The sequence below is a fragment of the Desmodus rotundus genome, chromosome 7 (genome assembly GCF_022682495.2).
Source record: "Desmodus rotundus isolate HL8 chromosome 7, HLdesRot8A.1, whole genome shotgun sequence".
Lineage (NCBI taxonomy): Eukaryota > Metazoa > Chordata > Mammalia > Chiroptera > Phyllostomidae > Desmodus > Desmodus rotundus.
In genome coordinates this window covers 111092163-111108407 of record NC_071393.1, presented here as the reverse complement: position 1 = coordinate 111108407, position 16245 = coordinate 111092163, and the positions used below count along the sequence as shown (strand labels likewise).

General features: G+C 44.6%; 1 protein-coding gene across 3 annotated transcripts; it reads left to right on the top strand.

Moving 5' to 3' along the window:
• The first annotated feature begins 3583 nt into the window (after positions 1-3583).
• RDH11 (retinol dehydrogenase 11) lies at positions 3584-16083 on the top strand. 3 transcript variants are annotated; one of them, XM_024568249.3, is made up of 7 exons: positions 3584-3746; positions 6068-6186; positions 6523-6678; positions 7800-7904; positions 8468-8677; positions 10994-11183; positions 14255-16083. In XM_024568249.3, the coding sequence occupies exons 1-7, from the start codon at positions 3679-3681 to the stop codon at positions 14355-14357; spliced, it is 951 nt and encodes a 316-aa protein (XP_024424017.1). In that variant the 5' UTR covers positions 3584-3678; the 3' UTR covers positions 14358-16083. The 3 variants fall into 3 exon arrangements, with proteins under 3 accessions (XP_024424017.1, XP_045057873.1, XP_053784793.1); XM_045201938.3 differs by lacking the exon at positions 3584-3746 and adding an exon at positions 4524-4620; XM_053928818.1 differs by lacking the exon at positions 3584-3746 and adding an exon at positions 4951-4975.
• Positions 16084-16245: the final 162 nt, after the last annotated feature.

Sequence of the window (16245 nt, the reverse complement as noted above, 5' to 3'; positions counted from 1 at the left end):
AAATTGCCCAACTGTTTTCCAAAGTGGTCCCACCATTTTGCATTCTTAAAAGCAATGTATGAGAGTTTCGGTTGCTGCGCATATTCATCATTACGTGGTGTGGTGAGTCTTCTTTATTTTTGCCATTATACAGGGTCCGGCAGAAGTAAGGCTTGCTTGAGCGTGGTTGGCAGGGTCCGTGAATGTCTCACACGAGATGGACAGCAATTCGAACATTTCACCTAAAATGTTATACGGTACGCTTGAGGGTGATATTGTTATGTTACAGAATTCCATGCTTATGATTTTGTAATAAAAGATTTTGTGATAAAAAAGGGGTGTTATTTGTGCTGGGCCCTGTAGTAGGTATAGAGTGGTATTTTATTATGGTTTTAATTTTCATTTCCCTAATCACATAATATTGTGCCTTTTTTAGGTGGTTATTTTCCATCTCTATATCTCCTTTGGGGAAGCATCTGTTGAAATGGTCACTTGACCATTTAGAAAATTGGGTTGTTTTCTTAATCCCAAGTTTTGGGAGTTTTTAAAAATTTATATTCTGACTATAAATCCTTTATCAGGTATGTGTTTTGCAAATATTTTCTCTCATCTGTGATTTTATTATCTTTCAAAGAGGAGAAATTTTTAATTTTGCTAAGGTCTAACATCAATTTGTTTTATGAATAATGCTTTTTGTGTTGTGAGAACTGACTTCTTGAAATACCTTTCAACACGTTTTATTACACTATATTCTCCAGATTACCTCCTGTGCCAGGTATCAATTTATTGCCTCTCAGCTTCAATTCATTCTTTTTGCCTGTTCTGTGCAAGTGGAAATGGACTGTTTATTTTTCCTTTGCCATCTGGCCCCATGTTAAGCTTCGTCAGCAGGTGGCACTGGAGAGACATTGCTGGGGAAAGGGGTGTGCCTCCTGGTCTGGCGGGCTAGCTCTACACGCTCGGCCCCTGGACCACTAGGCTCCTGCAGTGCCCACAGCTTCTCCGGAGCCGACTCCATCAGCATCCAGCAGCAGGTGGCCTCCCCCAGCAGCCGTCCCCCTGGGGGGTTTGCAGCAAAGTGCCTCCTCCAGTGAGACACTCTGTGGACAGCTTTCCCTGACACCCTAGACAGTAGATTTCCAGCAAATTCCACTGGTGCAGCACCACAGCGACTTCTGTGGTTTACTGGGTGCTATTCCTGTTCCTCTCCAGCAGGGTCTGGGGCTCAGGCCAGGAGTGAAAGGGGTCTGTCTCTTCCTTGGGAGCTCTATCTCAGCCCCGATAGTGACTATATCATGTTGTTTATGTTATATTATATCTGCTTTTAAATTTTTTACATTATATCTGCTATTATATTTTTATTATATCTGCTCTTTTTACCTTCTCTTGAGTTCTCTTTACTTCTTACTAGCCCATGGGCTGGCAGACCATGGCCCACAGGTGAAATCCAGCCCACTGCCTGTTTTTGTAAATAAGTTTTATTGGAACACAGCCATGCTCATTCATGTACATATTGTCTATGGCTGTTTTCACGATACAACAGCAGAGCTGAGTTGCAACCATATGGCCCCAAAGTCTAAAATATTTATTTTCCTTTACAGAAAAAGTTTAAGAACCCCTGTACTAGCCCATCTCTCATTACTCCAATCCCCTATTATGATTAATAATTCTTTATATTAAACTTTCCCTGTTCAAGTGCTGTGTGTTTTCTCCAACGTGATTGGACTCAGACTGACACAACTCCAATCTCTCTGTCTCCTTTTTCTCAGGCCACTTTCAGGCTCCCCTTCCTCAACAGAGGGCCTCCCTTCAAGGGCCTCCTCTCTGCCTTTTGTCACCACCTCTCTTGCCAACTCGTCTGTTTACCCATCTCCAGTTATCGGGTTTAAACAGTGGTGGTTAATCTGGGTTCTACAGATGAAATTGTGTGCCTGTTTCGTGTGGATGTGCAAATGTGTCTATGTCTCCAGCCTCATCTTTTGGCAACATGGCTCAGTAGTTAAGGACACAGACCCCGGGTAGAACCCGCTTATGTCTGAATTCCAGCTCTGCCACTATGACCTGGGCTGACTTAGTTAACCTTCCTGTTGCCTCAGTTTCCTTGTCTGTAAAATAGGGGAAATTATAGTACCTACTTAATAGAGTTGTTATGGAAATAAAAGGATTATATAGTTATAGAGCACCTGGACATGGCCGGGCACGTAATAAGCCACTTCTGGCCCTCCGTCCTGCGCCATGCCTCAGCCAGTCCAATGCTCCCCATCGTTCTCACCTGCCTGCTCTGCCTCTGCTCAGAGCACTCTTCCCTGCGGGGTTGCTTGCCACTAACTTCTGACCTTCCCTCGGGCTTCAGCTCAAATGTTTCCTCAAAGAAGCTGCTCCTGATCGCGAGACCAGGAGGGGCCTCCTGCTATGAGCTCCCAAAGCTTTCTCTTTCCGCCCTCATAACCCTAACCTGAGCTATTTATTCACAGTGATCACTTGTTTAAGGTCTCCCCTGACAGGCCAGAAGTCATTTCTGCCTGGCTCCCTGTTGGACCTCAGCACAGGAATACACGTGAAGCAAAACATGTGAAAAGCTTTTAATTAAGGTGTAAACCCTGTACAAATATTAGGTAACACGATAATGAACATGTGACAAAATTGGGCAACCTAATGTCCAATCAGTAGAAACTTGTATGAAGGAAACCCTCTCTTCTCCAGTTGATACATCGATTTCAGTTGACCTTGGAGTCTGTGTTTTTCAATCAAATGGAAATGAATTATCCAGAAGAAAGATCCAGAATACATTTGTATAGTGCAATAAGGAATCACAGCCAGATATTGACCAGCTAACCATCCCCCATCTTTACCTCCTGGAAACCACATCAAGTCCTCAGACAGCAGAGCTGCAGGGAATGACTGAACAGGGAACCTTATTCCCATAGAATTTTCATGGCCTTCATTCAAGACGGGATCAAATACTTTCATGAGTTGGCAAAAACAGCTGAGAAATTCATTACTACTTTGGGGTTAATATTAGTAACCCAAGTCATCAAGAAAACCATATGCTATTACCAAGCAACCGTCAAACATCAGGAAAACTATGATAATTACCATCATAATTCAAAATAGGCACAGTAAAGTGATTCTCCTGGGAATGTGTTCAGGGACCAATTGCTTCTGCTCCATTGGAATCCCTAAGGAGGAAGAATTCTCACCTCTTCCTTTCTTACCAACTGTCAGGCGCCAACTGCTCCTTTCCTGTGTCAACGGCCTTAAAACATTTCCCAGGTGCCAATATTTGATCTCCAGGAGAAACTATGTGGTAACTGCCTAACGATCATTGGGGGAAAATGAACCGGGGTCTAGACGTGGGCATCGGGAGATAGAGGTCTGGGGAGATTTCCCGAGAACCGCCGGTGGCCAGGAGGGCTGGGGGAGAGCTGGTTGGAAGACCCCAAAGGCCCTGGACCCTAGATGGTTGGGGATCTGCAATTGACCTGGCGTCCGGTTCAACTTCTCTCCGCGACTGGGAAGAGCATGCTCCCTGCCTGTTAGCCCACGCCAGGCTTTGGACTACATTTCCCAGACGGCCTTGCTCCCCGGCTTTGCAGTCCTACTGGACTAGGGCGTGTTTGGGAAAGGAAGCCACTTTCGGTGAGCACTGCGGGAGCATCACCCTACGTGGGTGCCCCGCCGCAGCTGCTGCCCCGCAAGATGATTGGGGTCCTGCTCCTGCTTCTCCTCCTCCCCCTTCTCTTGTACATTGCTGCACCCCAAATCAGGTCTGTGCAAGTCTACTGCCTTCTCTTGAGAAGTCTGTGGGGGAGGGAGGGCGGTAAAAATCCTTAATGAAGCTCTGTTCTTCAACAGAAGGAAAAGGAAACGTCCACGTGGGCCGGGTTAGGTTGGTCGGGGGAGGTCCGACTGCTCTAGACGCGCGGAGGGTGATACCACCGGACCCCAGGCCGTGGGAAGGGACTGCAGACCGGAGCTCCCTGCTTTGTTTCTCCTGGTCCCCTTTTCCATCTGAGCAGCCCTTGCTTCCGGCTCCAGCAAACCCCGAGTGCCAGGCTATCTCAGACACTTAAGTTTACAGCTTTGGGGGTTTCAGACCCCAAAATGAGGTGTGGACCTCAAGACTGTTTTCTCCATAGCCCCCACTCCTTGAACCAGCTCTGTTGAGCCTCTTGCTTCCAGCCTTTCAAGTACAATGGGGCGATTCAACTTTTCTGCTTTCTGAAACTGGTTCGCGACGGGAACCCAGACTTCTGCATCTCCATTGCTTGCTCCCTTGTTATCGTTAGATTCTCTGTGCCTCTGGGCGATGTTATAAAGGAAGGAAAATGATAACCCTGCGCCCCTTCCCGCTTTCGGAGCAGAATTATCGGGATCGGAGGCGTGCCCTGGGATTTCGGGTACCCTGGGGCGGAGAGGATGAGGGTAGCAGTCTCCCAATCAGGTGGTCAGTCAGTCAGTGGCTGGCTGAGTGCCCCGAGAGCATCGGCAGCGAGCTGGACGACAGGCAGCCCGCTGATTGGTTGTGAGTAAATCACCAGTGGTGACGGTGAACCAGAAACTGAAAGGACACGGAGGGGTGAGGTGAGGTGATGCGGGTTGCTGGATGCTGGGACAGTCACCGTCCCACGGAACTGGCAGGTGCGCTAGATTACACCGTCATTTCTTACCCGGTTCACCTCTTCTTTCCCCCCTCCCCACCTTCCTCGTGCCTCTCATCCAATTATATTTTTCCTGTCCTCTGAACACTCAGTGCTCCCACCCCCAGGCACGCTAGGTGCCCGTACTCAGAAGAAAACGGATGTTTTTAAAAATCTTTCCACCACAAGATCCTCTTATCTACATAGAATCTCACTGAGAAATTGAACCTGAAATGAAAACAGTGCTCATTATCTCAGCGAGATTTTTCTGAGGAACACAATACCCAAGAGTCATGGGAGCTAGGACAGAACTGGACTTTCACTGTTGACTGTCCCCTTCATTCCTGCTTGTTAAGGTAAAGAAAGAGCTGAGTAGAGGTCCTGATACATCGCCCCTCCTGGAGCTGAAGGGATGTGGGAAACTAGCGGAGGAGGCTTATTCTTATCCGCCTGGTTGCACTAAGCAGGTAGCTTTAGCGGCTAGGAGTGTGTGTAGCTTGCAATTCCAAGTTCACTGAAATGCCCTTTAAAAGTGCATCACCTCATCAACAGATTCTTTTAACATGAGTTTCAAGATTGTCAGAGAACGATCTGAGGCCTGCTGACTCCCGTTTGTGTATTCATTCTTTTAAAAAAGGATAGTACAGTGCTTCAGAACAAGGACTCTAATTAATTAAACCAGAACTTGAATCTCAGCTCCCTTTTGTACTTATGTTTTCTTTGTCTTGTTTTTAATAGTATGTGTGTGGTTTTTTTCTGTTTCTTTTGCCCCAAATTGACAAGCTTTCATAATTTTAACTTTTTATGTTGGACTAGCTGTTTATCAAGGCCATAAAGGTTCCAATTATTGATATAAACCGACTGGCATGAGTGGACCAGTTCTTTTTTCTTCCAGGCTGAGTCTTGTGATTTCCTAAGCCTATAGAAGAGCTCAGAACGAAGTCAGATTCCCAGCTAATCAAATATTCATCCAGTTCTTATATAGTAGGGAGTAGCTCTAAGCAATTATTATTGCCTTTGTAATAGCCTCACTTTTATTCTTTTTTTTTTAAGATTTTATTTATTTACCTTTAAAGAGAGAAGAAGAGGGGGAGAAAGAGAGGGAGAGGAACAGCAGTGTGTGGTTGCCTCTCGCACGCCCCCCACTGGGAACCTGGTCCACAACCCAGGCATGTACCCTGATGGGGAATTGAACCGGTGCCCCTTTGGTTCACAGGCCAGCACTCAATCCACTGAGCCACACCAGCCAGGGCCTCACTTTTATTCTTAAGCGAGAACAGAAAACTTGTTTTCTTTCTTCCAGCCTTCCTTAAACCTATGAAAGGACAGCGGTAGAAAGAACCAAAGCAAACCCCATCCTTGGGGCCTGAAGACACAGGGGGTTGCAGGGCCCTCTGGTTGAAACAAGGAAAATGAAGAACTGATGAGCTCTCCTCCTCTGTCTGCAGGAAAATGTTCTCCAGTGGGGTGTGTACATCAACTGTCCAGCTTCCCGGGAAGGTGGCTGTTGTCACCGGAGCCAACACAGGCATCGGGAAGGAGACAGCCAAAGAGCTGGCTCAAAGAGGCAAGTTTATCTACTTCTGATTTCCTCCTGCTGCTGCTGTTTTACCTCCCACAATGGGGACCATTCTCATTTACTTCCTCCAATCTTGGAATTCAAGAACATTCCAAGTGCCCCACTGGTCTGATGGTCTGAATCTAGTACAATGCTTCATATATAATGGACACTTAATGAATGTTATTGATTTATTTTTCTTTCCTACTGTACTCATCATATACCTCTGTTGAGAAGTAGGGGTAAAAAAAATAAAAGAGGAGAAAATAACATTCAGCAGCAGTATCAGAGCTATAATACCCACTCCAAAACAGAGCTGACAGTTTCTTATATGTTGATTGACAGGGGCCCGTGTGTACATAGCTTGCCGGGATGTGCAAAAGGGGGAGTTGGTGGCCAGAGAGATCCAGATTGTGACAGGGAACCAACAGGTTTTGGTGCGGAAACTGGACTTGGCTGATACTAAATCTATTCGAGCCTTTGCTAAGGGCTTCCTGGAAGGTGAGTGGAGAACCCGAGACTGTGTTGTGGGTCTTGTGATTGATGTGGCAGATTTAGCTAAAAGGAAAAGAGTGCTCTCCCTGTCTAATATATAGAAATGCCGTATCAAATATAACCAAAAGCTTTTGATTCACAGTTGAACTCATTAGTAACAAAGAGGAATGCTCAATAGGCAGCAATAAAAGTGACCTCAAAAAGTCATAGCAGCACGTAAGAACTAAAGCCAAAAATCTCACAGGAGTTTCAGAGCTCAATACGAGTTTTAGGGTCTGGAAATGAGGTTTCAGGTCCTTGAGAGCTGCTGAGCTGTATCTGAGGCTCCACATAAGGTTGGGATTCACAAAAGGCCATCTGGTCCCTGGTACAGGAGATTAAAAAAGCCCAGGCCACCAGCTGAGGGACATGACAAAGAAGCTTATCATCTCTTCAGGACAGAGATGAATAAATAATTGTCTGCAAGAAATTAGAACCTCAATCTGGCATCATCTATGGGGGACAAGGTAGAAGTCACACCTCCAAAAAGTACAAGAATCTTAAGCTGAGAAATTAACATAAAACCTAGTAGTATCACATGAAAAACAAATCCAAGAGCCTTCTGTAGGCATATCCTCTTATGGCCCGGGGAACCAGGCCTCCCAAGAAAAACAACTTCCACCAATATGAGCGCGTAGTCAGAAATTACTAACCACGTGAGAAAATGAACCATGAGAGAAAGTTGGCAGATGCAACAAAGAGGTGGAACCAGTATTTCTTTTGGGGCCTGACTCCCAGTGGTGGCGGTGCATAGAAAATGTCGTTTTTTCTCTTGCTTTGGAATCTTCCCATTCAGCTGGGAAGTCTTTCTGTTGGGAAAGGCGGATGGAACACTTCCCAGAAGCAGTAAGTAAGTAGCCCCTGAACTGGAAAGATTGAAAAGGTCATTTGATAGTGTAGGATGGAATTTGGGCCTGTAGTAGAAGTATGCAGGAGCTTCCTAAAGTCTTAGAGTGAAAACAATACAAAGTAAATATAAAGGGAACACGGAGGAAAGATTGAAGTCCTGCATCTCCATTTCCAGAACCTGGGTGTGAGGCAGAGGTCTGAAATGTCATAGCTGTGGTTCTGTGTCCTCTTCCCTGCAGAGGAAAAGCAGCTCCACATTTTGATAAACAACGCAGGAGTGATGATGTGTCCCTACTCCAAGACAGCAGATGGCTTTGAGATGCACATAGGAGTCAACCACTTGGGTAAGAAATCTGGGCTCATCGCAAAAGCTATAGGGAACCTAAAGTTCTCCTTGGAAAACTTAGGGACCAGAATGAGCCTTCTTTGTGGTGTGATTGGACCTCTGGGCCGTAATAGACCATAAGTAAATAATACATATCATCGTCCTGCCTGATAGCGCAGGGATGAACTTGAGGCCCACTTGGTTCCGCCCACTTTTTCATCTGTGATTCAGATTCAGTTTACCTTGGGACACTTTGATCAGCCTAATCATATTGGGTGGGGGTCCTTGTGGCCAGTGTTAGGTAGAGGCTGCCTGCTCTTAAAGCGTTATATTAATCAAAGTTGGAGAGAGACAGGACATCATGTTCATATTCACATAACCCAGACCTACCTCACAGAAAGGTGTCTCGTGTCTTTGACTGTTTCTGTTTCCTTAAACGCTGGCTGAACTTGATCTGTAGGTGATAGCGAATTATTGAGGCAAAAGGCCTTACTCCTGAGTTCTCTGCTTCCCATAGCAGAGTCCTGCTCACTTCACCACTGCCTTGTTCCTGAACTCAGTTAACTCTGTTTTTTCTTACAGGTCACTTCCTCTTGACCCATCTGCTGCTAGAGAAGCTGAAGGAATCAGCCCCATCAAGGGTAGTGAATGTGTCTTCCCTAGGACATCACCTGGGAAGGATCCATTTCCATGACCTTCATGGCGAGAAGTTCTACAGTGCAGGTCTGGCCTACTGTCATAGCAAGTTAGCCAACATTCTCTTCACCAAGGAGCTGGCCCGGAGGCTAAAAGGTAGGCTTAGAAGAGATGAGTGTGGACACAGGAGTCAGGGAAGTAGCTAAAAACCCACAGAAATAGTGATTTTTTTCTGGAGCCTGTCCTCTGGACAGCACCTGCTTCCATGACTGTGTCTGGGCTTAGTTTGGGGAAGCAGCCCACAGCGGAATTGTTGGAGGTGACCCAGGGGACGGGGAAATTCTGGCTGTGAGTCTGAAGGCTTGGCTTTACCACTTACTAGCTGTGTGACCTGCAGCAAGTTACTTACCTTTTCAAGACTTGACTTCCTCATATGTAAAATGGGACTGCTTCACAGATTATTGTCATAATTAACTCAGGCTTTGTGAGCTAGCCAAGGTTTTTTACTCACAGTGAAACTAAGCGGAAGGCAGGGACCTGAACCAGCACAAAATGCAGTTATTAGGATAAAACAAGAGCTGGGATGGGGCCAGAGGGGCGGTGTCTCCTTAACAGCAAAGGGTCCGATAGGAGGGAAATGTATGCTTGAGGAGGGCAATCTCCGGTCACAAATAAACAGGGTTCCTTTGCACCATTCACTCTGGATTTTCCAGTAAAGACAACGGAATCCAGGCTGGATAGTTGCAGTTGCCCAGGAGTTGAAGTGTGCAGAACTCAGGCTTAAGGAATCAGACACAAGTGCCCCATTGTTGGAACAGGATCATCAAACCACTCAGACCGCTCTGAGATGAGGCAGAAGGAAGCTGGTGGTCAGTTCATAGGTTCCGCCCACATGACATTCTTTATCGGCTCTATCCAAAGAGTTGGTCAGAGAGCTAGAGTGGCCTGGAGGTGGAGAAATGGGCTCAGGATCAGAATGAAGCAGAGGCTGCACGAGTGAAGAAGACTGATAGATGGGAGGACTAGGTGGGAAACGGCTGTGGTGCAATGAAAGAAACCTGGGCATTTCAGAAGGGTCGCTGAGTCAACCATTCAGCAGACAAGCTTTCGGTGCCTGAGCTATTCTATGCACTGGATTCAGGGCTTGGGGCTGGGGTGGTGCACAAGGCAGGTGCAGTCCCTTCCTTGATTTGGTTTAGATCCAATGGGGGAGAGATAATTGACAAGTACTTATACAACTGTCACAGGTAAAATCAGTCTAATAATACATGAAGAATTTTCATTGTAGAAGTTCAAATAACGTGGAAGTACATACAGTTAAACATGAAAACCCCCCTTCACTTATTCCCCTCTCTCCCCACCTTACTTTCCTCTCCTCAAGAAACCACAGCCAACAGCTTTTAAAGTACACCTCTCCGATCATCTTGGGCGTTTACATAGTACATACTTATCATACATAAGGAACTGAAGTTCCAACATGGTATCTTAGAGATCCTTCTATGTGGTACATAGCGGTTTACCCCACCCCTTTTGCTGGCCGTGTGGTGTTCCAGAGTATAGATGTGCCTTAGTCTATCGATTCATTTCCTAAACAACATCTAGGTTGTTTCTTTTTTGTTGTTGTGTAATTACAATTGTGGTAAATGCTACAAAGGGGAAGTACAAGGACCGGTAACAGATTTGCAGGGGGCCTTATTCAGTCTGAGGGACCAGGGTGGACTTTTCTGAGGAAGTGAGTTGCAAGCTGAGCTTTGCAGGGTGATTAGAATTTAGGTGGGTTGCAGCGCGGGGCACACGAGGAACGCTGCGGGGAGCGGGGACAATGTGTGAAATGTTGCGCTCAGTCTGAGAAACAGAGAGAAGGCTGTTATGGTTGGAACTCAGAATGTAAAATATGGGTCATGTAGAGCAGAGGTCGAGTTGAAAATAATACAAGTCCACAATCCTTTATCTGCAACTTGTAAAATCCACGAAGGCCTAAAAATTCATTTTTTTAAATAAGCTTGACACCAAAACACATGGGGCTACAAAACCTCACCTGTAACAGGGAGAGTGGGTAATAAACAGTATGTGTGTATGTATTATATTACCTTTATAACACGGAACGAAGTTGGAAACATTTCTGCTCCCAAGGTTTCCAGTGAGGAAACCGGAACCTGAAAGAGCGTATGTATAAATGCCATTTCTAAATGTGTAAACGCACCAGACACTATTCTAAGCTCTTTTACATATGAACTCATCATTTAATCCTCAGAACGATCCTGTGAGGTGCAGCTATTATTATCCCCACTTTACAGATGAGGAAACTGAGTCACAACATCCAGAGCTTGCCCAAGGTCACAGTTAATGAGGGGTAGAGACAAGATTTGAAACTGGGCAGTGTTTATTCATGTCCTCTGCTCTCTTTGGCCATTCATGGAACATTAAGTCCTGCCTTTCCCTCTCTCTGTGGCACCCCCACCCCCCCATCAGGCTCTGGCGTTTCGACATACTCTGTACACCCTGGCACGGTCAAGTCTGAATTGACTCGGCACTCGTCTTTCATGCAATGGATGTGGCGGCTTTTCTCCTCCTTCATCAAGACCCCTCAGGAGGGAGCCCAGACCAGCTTGTATTGTGCTTTAACAGAAGGTCTTGAGATTCTAAGTGGGAATCATTTCAGGTATGAATATATTTGTTGTTGAAGATGGAATTTTATTGCCTAAAGGAAGTAATTTGGATTTGTTTGGTATACCGTATCCTTTTTAAAAAGCGCATTGCCTCCCTGGCTGGTGTGGCTCATTGATTGAGCACCAGCCTGTGAACTGATGGGTTGCTGGTTCGATCCCCAGTGGGGGCACATGCCTGGGTTGTAGGCCAGGTCTCCAATAGAGGGCACATGAGAGGCAACCACACATTGATGTTTCTCTTCCTCTCTCCCACCCTCCTCCTCTGTCTAAAAATAAATAAAATCTTTTAAAATAAATTAAAAAATTAAAAAGTGCATTGCCTAAAATAGCTTTTGTTCTTTAGGCTTTTTACCTTTTAATAGGAAAATTTGACCCATTCACATTTTTTTGTGGTAACTGCTAGGTTTGGCTTTATTCATGTCATCTTTTCTACTGACGATTATGCTTTCTGGTTGTTTCTTTTATTCCTGTATTTTGTTATGTCAATTCAGTTTTCTTTGTTCCTTTTTGGACTTTTTTTTTTTATATTAAGAAGAATTTGAACCTGTATTTCTCTACTGTCTTCAGGACTGAAATAGTATCAGTGGACTTCTTTCTTGAATGAGTGAAGACTTTTAAAATTTTTTATTTTGGAGAATTTTGAATATGCATAGTAGTTGACAAAATAGCATGTTAAATCCCCACATACCCATAATCCAGCCTCCACAACCCTTAACTCATGGCCAGACCTACCCCATCCCAATCTGCAATCCCTTCCCATATTTTTTTCACCCCATGTTATTTTGAAGAAAATCTCAGGTATCACATAAGATCACATTCTTAATGTGTTTTTACCTCTACCTTCAAAATTTTGTGGAAATGACCCAAAATTTTAAAGAATGGACTATACATAAATTTGAAGTAGAAAAAGACATAATCTGGTCTGTGCTTTACAAAAGCATCCCTGTTGACTTTGTTTAATGAATGAATAAGTACCCTGAGAGATAATGAGTTCCTGGCTTAGGGTGATGACAATTGGAATGAAAAGAATGGCTAGGTGAAAAGGCAGAGTTTTTACCACTTGTTGACCAACTGAGTGAGGGAATCAGGGAAGATCTGGTGACTTGGGTGGAAGCCTGTGCTATGAGGAGACTGGTGGTGACATTAACTGAGACAGCATGCGTGGGGAATCTTTTACCACACTGATTAACCCCCCTGTGAATACAGCACCGTGGCTGTGCGTGTGCCTTACCTACACTCAAGTAGCTCTTACTGTAGAATTTGAATTTTTACAGCGCGCCATAGCTTACAAGGGACTCTCATGTCCATTGTGTCATTTGCTGTTCACCGTAAACTTAGCAGAGTGTGAGGCATAGTGCAGCGGAGGCTGCAGAGGCTTACAGAGGCCAGGTCATTTCCAAAGTCATGGAGAGCTTCTGCTTCCCAGTGATGGGACTTCTCACTCAGAAATGGCAGGTTGTGCCGGTGAGTTCCCTTAAACAGAAGTACTATACTTATAAGGCTTGTTTTTTAAATACTTCATTTATTTGTAGAGAAAGGAGGGAGAAAGAGAGGGAGAAAAATATCAATGTGCACGAGAAACATCGATCTGTCGCCTTTCACACACCCCCAACCAGGGACCTGGCTGGCGGCCCTGTCATGTGCCCCAACTAGGACTCAAACCTGCAGCCCCTTGGTTTGCAGGATGACTCCCACCCGCTAAGCCACATCATTCAGGGCATACAGCTTGTTTTTTAAATGCAAAGATTTCTTTAAGTGGTTTTTCTCAAACTTTTGTGCATTTAAGAACCATCTGGAGAACTGGTTAAAAACAGATTCCTGGGCCTCAACCCCAGAGATTGATTCAGTAGGTCTGGGAACGGGCACTGCTGACGGGTTTCCAGGTGATGCTCCGGCTGCTGGTGCACAGCCCACACTGAAGTGGCGCTGTCGTAATGGACACAGTGGGAGGCGTTTGCTTCACATGGTCATTCCAGACTTGTCAACTCAGCCTTTTACCTTCAGAATTTGCTTAGAATGTCCAAGAAGCAGTTTTCTTGAACTAGCATAGTTTTAAAAAGTGCTTTTTATATGATTTCAAAGATTGTGATCTGTTTATTCAATGATTTTTTAAAAAAACCTTCATTGAATACCTGCTGTGGGCTAGATGCAGAAGAAACAAGAATGAATAAAAGAATTATCCTTGAGAAAAATTTCTGGGTGCTGCAGAGTTGAGATACAACTCCTGCATTTAATGGGCACCTACAGTAATTAGAATTACAGCAATGAAGAGAAGGCATGTGGAACATTGGGTACCTTGTTACCGTTTCTTTTCTGCCTACATCTCTTTCTTCTCTCATTATTTATAAAAGTGACTTTACTTGTTCTTCCAGTTTAAAAACAGGTGGACCAGAAACAAGAAGTGTTTTGTGTTTTTGTTTTGTTTTGTTTTGTTTACTCTGAGCATCTCTGACCAGTGTACATAGCAGGACCTAAGCTACGTAACACTGTAGTGTCCTGTAGAGTGGACCTCAGAGACTTATTTGAACAAGATGGACATACACATGTTAGGCAGGCACTGATATTACAATTAAATACATACATTAAAGGGGGCTATTAAGACTAAGTGATATGCATTTATATCAAGCACAGCGTTCTGATCAGAGGGGGTCCAGTGAGCTCTAAACTGGAAATTACATTTTCTCTGGGGTAGAGATTGGAGAATGGAGACACGGGACAATCCCTGGGTCTGCGAAGTGCCTAAAGGACATGCCATCCCTGGGTTGGTTTTCTGTTATATTTCCTATCCCAGGCAGAGAACAGACTCCATTCTTTTCTTTAATTTTTTAAAAATTTATTGATGCTAGAGAGAGAGGAAGGAAAGAGAGAGAGAGAACCATCGATTTGTTGCTCCACTTATTTATGCATTCATTGGCTCACTGGTTACTTCTCGTACGTGCCCTGACCAGAGGTCAAACCTGCAACTTTGGCTATCGGGATCATCCTCTAACCAACTGAGCTACCTGGCCAAGGCCCAGACTCCATTCTTAACCCTGTGCTTTACACCTCTCTCTTTCCCTTCCAGTGACTGCCATGTGACATGGGTCTCTGCCCAGGCTCGTAACGAGACGATAGCAAGACGGCTCTGGGACGTCAGCTGTGACCTGCTGGGCATCCCTACGGATTGACAGGTGGAGGCCGCTGGACCCAAGAGAAGTGTGCAGTAGACTACTCAGTACTCCCTGCCAAAATGATTCTCCTTCAGGATGGCCAAAACCTTGCGCACAAAGAGAGCAAACCTTTCAGACTCGCCAACTTGACATCTGACAAAAGCCCAGCATACACTGCCAAATTCATCAAAACGCCTTGCATTTGTCCCGATTTACTTTGCTCCTGTTATTGCCAGTTACTAAAGACACCATAGGATAAGTACACCTTCATTACCCACAAGCTCATGTTTTCCTTCTGACACCTACTACCCAGGAGAACCTAAGCTAATGGCAGGGTTGGTTTGTGGCAGCTTTGTTCACAATGTAGTTCCTCCCAAGCAACCAACCCTCACTTTGAGAGGGCCACCCCGCAGCCTCCGCCGAACGCCAGGAGGCACAGTGGCTTGGCACAAGAGCAGGGCTTGTCCCTCATCTCCTAATAAAACCATCATGGTGCCAGCCTCTGGATTCTTTGGGGAAATTTAACCAAATCCGGATTGTGGCACGGCTGTATCTCTGACAACCTAAAGCCGCTGCTGGTAAGGCCCTTTCCCATGCCTGGCCCGTGGGAGAACTTCCTTTTCTAAGGGGTTAGTGGGTTCTGGAGGATGGCAGAAATGAAAATCAATTTAAATTCTCATTTTCCTGCTGTTTCTCCGACCTGCAAGGAGATAGTGAAAGGAGCCATTTGAGAGGGTAGGCCTCCTGACTTCAGTTACTGACCTCAGGCCACGGAGGCCTCCTTTCGGTGCCTTAGTTTCCCTTAGAAAACCAGAAGATGGGAAAGGCTCTCTGGTGATGGCTACTGAGTATGTGTGTTCCTGGGAATTTGTGCAGTTGTGAGTATTTTCACAAATTCAAAATAGCCCTAAAGGAGCAGTGTTAAACCAGAGCCTGATGCAGGCAAATGGTCAGAGATGGAGCCAGCCAGTGTCACACAGTCTGATGCGATGGGTAGAGCTGCAAGGGGAAGCAGACTGTTCATGTCGGGAACTACCCACCAAGAAGCACACAGGAAGCAAGAAACAAGTTCCAAAAAGAGAATAAGCCTGGAAGATAATGAAGGGACTAGTTAAGGATTAAAAAAAAAAAAAAGCTGAAGATGCTAATATCCAGCTATAGAAGAATTAAGGGGGAGCAGCGGAGTTAGCAAAGCTGATTGGGGCACTGTCGTAAGTCCCGGTCAACCAAGGTGGCAGAAAAAACCGCCAAAACGAAAAACACCCCTCAATTTTTTTAGCAACATTAACTTAAGGACTGATATTGGTAGTTACAGTCGATTTAATAACCTCTTAGGGCATTTGCTTACATTATCTTGACAAGATTAAAAGGTCTATTTCCTAAAAAGAATCTACACTTTATTTGGAGAACTTTTATCAAAAGTACTGTTGCCAAAGGAAGTGTGAGAAATTGGTAAGGTTTCCATCACCTGTTTACAGTATGTTATCCTGACAGAATTTGTGATTTTCTTGGACCAACAATTGTATGTTCACTTTGGTGGGGAAAAGAGTTATTGGACCACAGTCTTCTCGTATTTGTAAATTAATAATCTTTTGTTGAACTTGTTTTGACCATTGAACTATATATTTGGAAGTGGTTATTTTATGTAAAAACTGGAAAACTTGGTAATGGTGCAGTGGAATAACTGAATTCATATTTTACTTAATTGAACTGTCAATGACAAATAAAAATGTTTGATTACTTACCATGTTTTAATTTACCAGAATAAAAACTACAAGAATTAAAGGAAAGTTTAGAGTCAACAGAAGAAAAAAATTAAATGAAAATTTAATTATAGTCAAAAGAAGAAAACACTTCATTGTTACAGTTAAGCAGTCATTTCTCATTCTAAGAATAATTTGTCCCA